The 11,063-nt window shown below is 32.2% G+C and overlaps 1 protein-coding gene across 1 annotated transcript; it reads left to right on the forward strand.

The window, feature by feature from the left end:
- Window positions 1-7,305: 7,305 nt before the first annotated feature.
- LOC107262575 (exopolygalacturonase-like) lies at window positions 7,306-9,131 on the forward strand. The gene is made up of 4 exons (XM_048373692.1): window positions 7,306-7,486; window positions 7,572-7,877; window positions 7,996-8,511; window positions 8,640-9,131. Exons 1-4 carry the CDS (start codon window positions 7,358-7,360, stop codon window positions 8,865-8,867), a joined length of 1,179 nt encoding a protein of 392 aa, XP_048229649.1. The 5' UTR covers window positions 7,306-7,357; the 3' UTR covers window positions 8,868-9,131.
- Window positions 9,132-11,063: the final 1,932 nt, after the last annotated feature.

Genomic DNA, 11,063 nt, shown 5'->3' on the forward strand with positions numbered 1-11,063 from the left:
TAATAATGATGTAGAAAATGGTATAGGAATAGTATCTAAATAAATTATTTCAATCTTTAAATCAATAAATCAGAATTGCTATATATAACTTAGCATGACACAAGTATAGCAGATATATGATTTAACTCACAGTTCTAATGACCTCCTTGCTGTGCTCCTATGCCTTGGGTGGAGCGAGTTGAAATGATGGATTATCTATTCAAGGGAACAATTCAATCAATAAAAGTAAATTATTTAACAAATAACTCTAGGTCTAGATTCCTAGAACTGACTCTTTAAGAATTTCGACTCGGATAAATTCTACTGAAAATTCGGCAGAACCTCCCCTTAAAATACGGATGTTTACCCCGTGTATAATGGGTCTAGGACTTGCTAGAAACACTTATGATATTCATCAATTAATTAACGGGATTCGGGCCACCAAAACTATATTTTTTTTCCCAACTCCACACATCACATATCACAATTATTGGTAGATGGTCCGACACACTATTATTTTGATAATCAATCCACACATAATTTTTCTAGTATGCAACACTATAAATAATCAAATAATTTTTAATTAACAATCTCTAAAAATTAACGGCTAGAGAATTATCGAGATGCTTGATATATCGGTCGACTCACCTCAAGCCGCTGGAGTCCGATCGACGATCCGAGCGAGCTTTCGGACTCGAAATAACATCCAGACGATGATTCTAGCATCTGATTCTTTGATCCAATCCCCTATCGTCCAGAGAAAATCACAAACAGTTTCGACTGTTGATTTTCAAACGGAGTTCGATCGCTGCAAAATTAGTGCCATTGGAAAGTTTGAGCTGAGGGGAGTTCATCCATGAACTTTGATCAGCTATAACTCGCCGAAAATGGCCGAAAAAGTCTGAAAACTCGGCTGCCTTCACTTCGCCGGAACTCTCTTCTCTGGCCACCATTGCCAATATTGCTGCCCTATTTAAAAGCCCTCAAGTCGCTAGTCTTTTTAAGACTGAAACTGCCGCCATGGGATGCCAGGAACTACGTCGGAGAGCGGCTGCCTTCTTCTCCACTTTTTGCCACCCCTCACCACTGCACTCGCCGGCGCCTCCTCTGCCTCCGGTCGTCGTTACCACGCTCGGCCGAGCCTCCTCCACCATTTCGCCATTGATGCCGACGAAAGCTTCTCCCTTCTTCCTCCTCTTCTTCGATCTCCTTCTCTTTTCTTTCTTTTCTTATCGTAAAAAGGTCCTTCAATTTTTGCTTAAAACCATTTAGACCCTCATTCTTTTTAATTACTAACTATTACCCCTGCAAAATTCATGTTTAACCCTTCAGTTTTTCTTTAGTATTTCAATTAAGTCCCTAACTACTTAATTTGGGCTAAATTAAAATTATTAAAAATAAAGAGTTACTTATTTACTCTTGCTTTTAATGATGAAATTACTAAAATGCTCTTACCGATATATTTAATTAAGTGTTAGGATAATTTGACAATTAATTATGAAATAAGGGCTAAAAGTATAGTTGCATTAATATGGGGTTTATACTAATCTATATACTATATAATATATAGAATATAATTATATATATAATAGAGGGGATGTAAGAATCCATAGCCGATCGTGTCCTTCAAGTCGCACGTTGCTTTCTACCACATCGTTAACTTTCATCGTACTGTGCTCTCCAAAGAGCAACTCTTCTCAAAATCTCAAAAGGTGCTAAGTTGGAATCCCATTCTAACTAAAGATTCTTGTGGTTCTGGAGGATCCAGCTACAGGAAAACCAGGAATGGAGAGCTTACCCCCCCTTTCCGTAAGAATATTATTTACTATTTCTTTCATAACTTTCAAATATAATATTTAATTTATATTTGGGAGAAAATTTGAGTGTGACCTATATATATATATATATATATATATATATAATATAATATAATTTATGCTCTATGGAACTCACTTAATTAATTTCTTAAAAAAACTAATTAGATATAGACAAATGAATCACTTTATTTCTATCTAGCATTAAAATTCTATTTTAAATCATCCCAATTCAATTAATTAAAATTAGATTAAATTAAATTAAATAAAAACTCTTATTAGTTATTACTATTATTATTATTAAAAAAAATCTCGGATATTACATGACTGTATTAGTGGTGCACCGAGTCATAGATTTCGATAAGGCCTTGCAAGGTTTAATTTCAGAAAATTTAGTGAAACTGGATAGCAAAAAATAATTTTATACAGATCATCTCTCACTATTATTATCATAATAAAAAAAAGTGAAACAAAACTCGGCTATAAAGAAACAAATAGTCTAGGAGGTTGAGGAATAAAAAGATGCGTGATCTCTATAAAGGAAGAAAGAGAATCAAAATGACATATGCAAATACATATGCCAAAATAAACTATATAGTTTTTTCTCTTTGAAAACCACCTATTCTAATCAGTGTCTACAGTCGTAAGTTGTGAAATACATAGACATAAAATAACAAGGTGTGTCAACACACGCACTACATTTGTTAACTTAAGGATTAAATGAGTAATAATGATAAAAGTATAAGGGCGAGTTAAGACGAAATTGGTGGATGGGAACCAAGTGAAACAAAGTTGAATAGTACAGGACCCAAATGTAGGTTTTGCCAAATTGTTATGGAAAGCTTAGACAAATCATTATGAAAGAAAATTGAGTCTTTTCATAGTTATTCCATGCATGTGTGCTCAATAAAATATGTCAAGGAATGCATTACATCCATGCATTTGTAAATCCCTTTATCGAGAGATTATTAACATGAAATAGGGTTCTTTGCCATTTTGCTAGTTGGGGAGTTCCTTTGTTCTAAGGGGCAGCTCCTCGAAAGTTTCTATAAGGAACCATGGATTAAATTCTAAATAAATTCGCCAATTGGAAAAGACAATTGCTTTCTGCGACTGGTCAATTGGCCTTGATAAATTTTGTAATTTATGGCTCCTTTATTTATTCATTTACAATCTATAAATAACTTCAGAATTTAATTATTCCTTTGGAGAAGCAAATGAGGAATTTTTTATGGACCGGTAACATCTTCATCCGAAAATTGGTTGCATTAGCTTAGATGGATTGTTGCAAACCGATAAAAAATGGAGGATTAGGCCTTAAGAATTTGGCTGATTTAAATGAATGTCTCCTTTTTAAGCTTGCATGGAAGGTTCGAAGTTCTGCATCTGCAATTCTTTGCTTCATCAGGACTAGGATTCTTGATCAATGGGACTTGCCTCGTCTCAAGTATTCTCGTTCCTCTATTTGGAACTCAATATATATTTGTTACCTCGAACTTTTTAAAGAATCTGAATGGATAGTGTCTCCAATTTCCTCCTTGAGTTCCTAGAATAACAATTGGTTGGGTTACATCGTTTCGGAGAAGATTGAAAATCAGCCTGCTTTGCAAAGACGCTTGAAAGCTCGCATTTCTGATATTTTTTATAATGATACCTGGCACCTTTCATCAGCTTTTGCTCAACATTTTCATGATACTACAACTCATATATAGAGCATGGATTTTGGTAGCACGAATTTGTCGGTTTGGATAGTTCTCGTAATGGCACAATTACATGTAAGCTTGTGATGAGTTCTATGTATAATCCTTTGCCCATTTGCAGAGGAAATAAATCTTTGTGGAAACATTTTATACCTCCATCAAGGTCCCTTTTGAGTTGACGCCTTTTCAACTTCAAGATTCCAACAGATGATATCTTGGCGGGTAAGAGCTTTAGCTTGCCCTCCATTTGTTGCCATCTTTTGGAACATTGGATCATCTTTTTCTTTGTTTCCCGCTTACAGCAGCTTTCTAGAGAGCAAGTGCACTTTGATAAGTCCAACCTGATATCTCTTTATTTATCAGCTCGACAAAATCCTCCTGGCTACTAGATTGCTAACCTTCTCAATATAGTTATAGTCTCGAGCTTTTGGGTCATTTGGCTTGGCCAGAATCTTATTTGGTGTTCTATTAAGGAGAGTGAGAACTTTGATATTTGCACAATGCCAAACACCTTGAAAGATAAATCAATCCTCCATCGGCTGTGTATTTCTCCAAAGCTTGCGAAAGGACCAAAAATCATTGAGGTAATCTGGTGTCCTCCTCTTTCAGGTTGGATAGATTAAATACTAATAGTTCAACTAGCGGTTCTCCAGGAAAAGCAGGTGCACGTGCGATCTTCAGGAGTAATCAAGGCTTTATTCATAGGCTCTTTGCTTCTTCTATAGGAGTTTGTTTTGCTTATGACGTTGAGATTGATGTTCTAGTTATGGAATCAGAGAGGCTTGGAATTTCTGGTTGCATACTTTATGATTGGAAAGTGATTCGACATATGTTGTAAATCTTCTAGAAAACCATCTTTTGGAAGTGCTATGGAAGTGGAGGGCAGCTAGGCAGGTTTGTCTTTCTTTCTTGTCAAAATGAACTTTGGGGTCTCGCATATTTATAGAGAAGGCAATGTTATCATTCATGCTCTTACTGTTTAGGGAAATTGATGCTGCTGCGACAATTGGGTGGAGCTCTCCTCCTCAATTTTGTAATTTTTTTTCTATAATAGCAATGGCCATGTTTGTTATCCTTTTTTAAGGATGCTTGTGTAGCTCTTTTATTTCAGTATGTTCTTTTTGTATAATGACTCTGATATTATTTTTTTGTTACTGATATAGATAGAGGGTTATATTATGTTCGGTGCTGAGGGGATGTCCGCATAGCAAGGATGCGTGAATACACTATTTGATAGCCTTTCCATCATTTTTTTTTTTTTTAAATAAAGAAAACTAATTTGATAGCCCTAATAGAGGCACTCGACCTGTTCCTAATTGAGCAAAATACTATATATCCATTTCAGTCTCCACCTTGATAATTTGTTCACCTCTCGTATTTGAAAATTAATTAAATCATTCTTAATACTATATTCTAGTCCTTTTTTTTATTATATTTGAGTCTCTTAAGTAGACTCATATTTTAAACAAAATCATATTTTAATTTCAATTTCTCAATCCTTTAATGACTAAAAAGTTATTTTATAAATTCAAGAATAAAATAACTTCTCTGTAATTAAAAGATTTGTTATATTTATTATAATTATTATTATTTTGAATAAAATCATCCATATGAAATTAGAGAGTGCACCGGGATATCTCAATTAGGCTGATACCTCCATAGCACTCCCCATTATCATATAAATTATGATGTGTAATAACTGTTTCTTTTATGATTATTTTTTAATTTAATTTAAAACCATTAATTAATTAAAAATTATTGAATTCAGATGTAGATCTATCCTTAATAGATATGTAAACTTAATCCAAGTATTTAATTAATTTAAATAAAATAAAATAAAATTTTATATATATATATATGTATGTATGTATGCGCTCTCTTCTTGAATAAAGTTCATAGAATAAAAAAATAGAAAATATCTTTCTTTGTTTCTATCTTGAATTATGGGATTCTAATTTCTTCTCTTTTTACTTGTTTTTATGCTTTTTTTTGAAAAATAGCTAATTTCAAGCTCTTTCTTTGCTCTAGTATATCATTAACTGTGAAACAGTGATGTCCAAGCTAAAATTTCCGGCACAAGCATTTTTGGGACGAGAAATTCATGTGGCATTAGATTAGGCTAATGAATATGAGAGATGGTGCTTCTAGTGGTGGCAGTCAAAGGAGATTATTTCTCTCTTTACCAAATGTTCATTCTGTAAAGAATCAATGCTAACTGTTGATGGAGACTAGCAGAGCAAGTGTAGATCAGTATATAATGGAAATTTGGTAGTAAGACAATGCCGTAGGACGTTGGATGGAGAACAAGGGAGGTAGCGGCAGGAGAGAGAACTTGTTGATAAAAGAGAAAGTGAGGGAGGGGCTAGAATAGTTATTTAGCTACAGTGCAGATTGCTATCAAGTCCTTACTTTTTAGAAGTTTCTGCTATTAAGTCCTTCTATTTAATACATATGTAAATAATTTATATTTCACGGACAAGATAATTATTTCTTAAAATAACTTTATTAATAAACCACACTCTCATCATTTTTTATTATTTAAATTGGATTAAAATAAAGATTAAAATAATATAAAGTAATTATAATAAATTAAATTCATAAAATTAATATAGCACTCACATTTATATTAAAATAATTAACCAATCAAAGATGTTTAGTGATTAAATAATATATCAACACCTAAATAAATTTTTAATAAAAAAATATTAAAATACTGAAATACCCATGAAAAATTATCATTAAAAAATTAAAAACTTAGGGTGTTTTTTATAATGGTTGATTTTTTTTAATTGATTTTAGTTGATGTATGATATTTTCTTAAAGATTTTTAGTACGATTGATGTTTAATTGATTTCTAGGGTATTTGACTTAAGTGTATTTTTATAAATATATTTTCTAGAAAGGCGTATTTTTGTAAACTTTGTTGAGATAAAATGCAATTATAGTTATAAAGAGATATTTTTTGCAAAGAACTATTTTTATGCGTGGAAAGCCTAATGAGTTGTAAGCTATATAATAGAAGGTAGTCATCTCATTGTACTTGTCATAAAGACGAAAATTTACCTAGTCCAGATGTGGGAATCTCAACTAAAGACATCTACCTCCCAAAGAACAAATGTTGTTGCTACTTGAGCTAGGTTTCAAGTATAGATATGAATGTTTTTTTTATTTGTTATTACTTATTCTATTTTAGTAAGATAAACGAATAGTTTTAGTTTCATTTTTGATATTTCAAAATCAATATTATGGTATACAATAATAACTTTTAATTAGTAATAAAAGGATGGCATTTTTACTTTCTTCTTTTTATCAAAATGAAAATATCAATATAACAAGCTGAAATTAATTAAAAAAATTAAAGGTTAGTACCCTTATTCTAAGAAATTAAAGTTCAATAATTAAAAATTAATATAAAATTGAATTACTATTAAAATAAATTTTATGCACACCTGCCTACACTATATATATATTAATTTAAAGTTTTTAAGAATTTATTTTTTTCATAATACTCTCATATAGTGTTTTAACAATATTCCCGACTGTTATGCATTACCATTTGACATTTTCTTCCTTTTGGACAAATGAATGGAAATGATTAATACAAGTCATATAGAGGAGAATCTAGAATTTAGGAAAAGATATTAAATGAAAAATGATGGCCATCAATTACAATTATTCAATACAACAAGCTGTTTATATTTAGCTTCAAACACATAATTTAAGCTAAATTTAGAAAACATGCATTAAAATATTCTTTTAAATTTAGTCAATTACACTACTTATAAATAATTCAGATTCAAACTCTCTTATCGCAAAATAACAAGTATCAACAAAAGAAAAAGAAGAAAGCAACCTTATACAAAGATGAAATCTAAATTGAGTATTTTAACAATCTTTGTATTGTTATCAATTTCTTTGAAAATTAGAGCAGAAAAGGTTTTCGATGTGAAAAATTTTGGTGCTACACCTAGCCAAAAGAATGATATTAGTAAGGTGTGTGTGCATGAATTTAATTGTAATGGTTTTTATTCTGTTTAGTTCTAATCTAAAGCCTTCTCTTTTCTTTATTCAAACTTAGGCTCTATTAGCTGCTTGGAAGGCTGCTTGTTCAACACCAGGTGCAAGTAGAATTTTAATTCCACATGCTAAATATGCATTACGCGATGTACTTTTGGAAGGCCCTTGCAAAGGTTCAATGGTACTTCAAATTAAAGGAACCTTAATGGCCCCAGCAGACCCTAGTGAGCACCATAGCCAGGGTTGGATTACTTTCCAACATGTCGATCATTTAACTATATCTGGAGGTAATTTGGATGGTCGAGGAAAAATTGCATGGGGAAAAAATACTTGTCGTACGAATGTAAATTGCAAGAATCTCCCAATGGTATGTTATTCTTCAATACCATGTCATACACTTCACTATTTTATAAGAAGTATTATTGGTAATAATATTAACATAACTATTTTCTATGTGTTTCTGATGTTTTCACAACCTTTATCAGAATTTAAGGTTTGATTTTGTCACTAATACCATCGTTGAAGATTTAACTTCCCGGGACAGTAAGAATTTTCACATGAATCTCATCGGGTGCCAAAATTTTACACTCCAACGTATTAAGATTATAGCGCCTGGTGATAGTGCTAATACAGACGGAATTCACATTGGACGTTCTAATGGAGTAAACATTATTGATTCAAAGATCGGCACTGGTGATGATTGCATCTCTATTGGTGATGGCAGTCGGAATATCAAAATCACAGGAGTAAGATGTGGACCAGGTCACGGTATTAGCATCGGAAGCTTAGGAAAGTACAAAAATGAAGAACCTGTTAGTGGAGTTTATGTTAAGAAATGCGATCTCATAAATACTACTAATGGCATAAGAATTAAATCTTGGCCAGGACTATTCAGTGGCACTGCAACTGATCTGCATTTTGAAGATATTTCCATGAATAACGTGAGCAACGCTATCCTCATAGATCAAATGTACTGTCCTTGGAACCACTGCAATTCCAAGGTAATTTTCAACATTATAGGAAATGAAAAGAAATATAAATAATTTCTTAATTTGTATATATTTGATAAAATAGTCAACTAATCTTTTGTACATATGTATCTAATCTTTTAATTTTTTTATCCTTACAGGCTTCATCAAATGTTAAGATCAGTAAGGTTACTTTCTCTAATATAAAGGGCACTTCTTCAACTCCTACCATCGTTAAACTTTTATGCAGTAAAGGCTTACCATGCGAGGGCGTGGAACTCAATAATATTAACGTCGTATATAAAGGCCCTGAAGGTCCTGCAAAATCTGAATGTACAAATGTCAAGCCTAAAATCGGGATACGAACAGATATGCTTCGTGGATGCTAACGTCAAAGACTTGAATTTATATTTTTATTATATTTTATAAATTTAATAATTATTTGTGAACACTAAAGATTATTATGCAAAACTTTATTTTGCAGAAAATTTAAAGATGGATCCCACATGCTTAGTAGAATAAGGTATTAGTAGGTTGACATTGTTAATGTGATAAAACCTTGTACTTTTACTTTTGTACTCATATTGCTTATGTTAACAAACTTGCGAAATTGATAAAGGTAATATAGAATGATTCCACATTATTAATTTAAATAGCTATTCTTTTAGTCATAATCCATTTGGCTGATGGAGTGGACACATGCATATGATTCATGTACTCCCTAGGCACAATTTAGCATACTAACCTTTAGAAATTCTACCCCTCCTTCCTTTTCTTCCTCTCTCTCGCTGCTCATAGAGACAATATACCAAAAATCAATTCTCTCTAAAGTAACTCCAATCGATTCTCCAATAAACAATCTAAACAATATATCTCCTAATTGTAGCGTGTCATTACTTGTACCACTAAGGGCCTCTCATTTCAATTTCGCTACCCGCATTAAGAATTGAAGGAATAATAGGAAAATTAGGAAGTATGAACTCTTATCAAGCCTGAAAAGATCAACTAGCATCATAAATCTATCTATTTTCACTAGTAAACTTAGATCCTTTTCAAATTTTTCACCAAACCACATGATTTTTCCCAAATAATTGAAGCAATTTTAATTCTCTTCATTGTCTTTTAACTACGCATTTGATTTCATCTTATAAAGGGATAAAGAAACCTACCACTATGTCAACTCGGTGGCGACTCTAGTAGTGGTCCACCGAGTCATATTGATTTAGATAAGGCCTTGCAAGGTTTAATTTCAAAACATTTAGTGAAATTGGATAGCGAAAAATTATTTTATACAAATCATCTCTCACTATTATTATAATAATAAAAAATTGAAACAAAAACTCAGTTGTAAAAAAAAAAGTATAGGGGGTTAAGGAATAAAAAGATGTGTGACGTTTATAAAAGTAGGAAGAGAATGAAAATGACGTATGCAAATAAACGATTTTTAAGAAGTATCTAAAATAAACTATATAGTTTTTTAGTCTTTGAAAACCACCTATTCTCATGAGTGTCTACATTTGTAAGTTCTGAAACATATAGACATAAAATAACGGGGCGTGTCAACACGCGCATCACATTTGTTAACTTAAGGACTAAATGAGTATAACGATAAAAGTATAAGGATGAGTTAAGACGAAATTGATGGATGGGAACCAAGTGAAACAAAGTTGAATAGTACAGAGAACCAAATGTAGGTTTTGCCAAATTGTTATGGAAAGTTTAGACAAATCATTATGAAAGAAAATTGAGTCTTTTCATAGTTATTCCATGCATTTGTGCTCAACAAAATATGTCAAGGAATGCATTACATCCATGCATTTGTAAATCCCTTTATCGAGAGATTATTAGCATGAAATAGTGTTCTTTGCCATTTTTTATAGTTGGGGGGGTTCCTTTGTTCTAAAGGACAGCTTGTCGAAAGCTTCTTCAAGGAACTATGGATTAAATTCTGAATAAATTCGCCAATTAGAAAAGACAATTGCTTTCTACGACTGGTCAATTGGCCTTGATAAATTTGGTAATTTATGGCTCCTTTATTTATTCATTTACAATCTATAAATAACCTCAGAATTTAATTATTCCGTTGGAGATGCAAATGAGGAATTTTTTATGGACTGGTAACATCTTCATTCGAAAATTGGTTGCAATAGCTTAGATGGATTGTTGCAAACCGATAAAAACTGGAGGATTAGGCCTTAAGCATTTGGCTGATTTAAATGAATGTCTCCTTTTTAAGCTTGCATGGAAGGTTCGAAGTTCTGCATCTGCAATTCTTTGCTTCATCAGGACTAGGATTCTTGAACAATGGGACTTGCCTCGTCTTAAGTATTCTCGATCCTCCAGTGGGTGCTCAATCTATATTTGTTACCTCGGACTTTTTAAAGAATCTAAACGGATAGTATCTTCATTTTCCTCCTTGAGTTTCTAGAATAACAATTGGTTGGGTGACATCCTTTCGAAGAAGATTGGAAATCAGCCTGCTTTGCAAAGACGCTTGAAAGCTCGCATTTCTGATTTTTTTTATAATGATACCTGACACCTTTCTTCAGCATTTGCTCAACATTTTTATTATTCTACAACTGATA

Source organism: Ricinus communis, chromosome 5 (assembly GCF_019578655.1).
Source record: "Ricinus communis isolate WT05 ecotype wild-type chromosome 5, ASM1957865v1, whole genome shotgun sequence".
NCBI lineage: Eukaryota > Viridiplantae > Streptophyta > Magnoliopsida > Malpighiales > Euphorbiaceae > Ricinus > Ricinus communis.

Coding starts and splice junctions, on each gene's coding strand:
- LOC107262575 (XM_048373692.1), top strand. CDS start 7,358: ATGAAATCTAAATTGAGTATTTTAACAATCTTTGTATTGTTATCAATT. Junction 7,487..7,571: donor AAAAGAATGATATTAGTAAG/GTGTGTGTGCAT, acceptor ATTCAAACTTAG/GCTCTATTAGCTGCTTGGAA. Junction 7,878..7,995: donor ATTGCAAGAATCTCCCAATG/GTATGTTATTCT, acceptor AACCTTTATCAG/AATTTAAGGTTTGATTTTGT.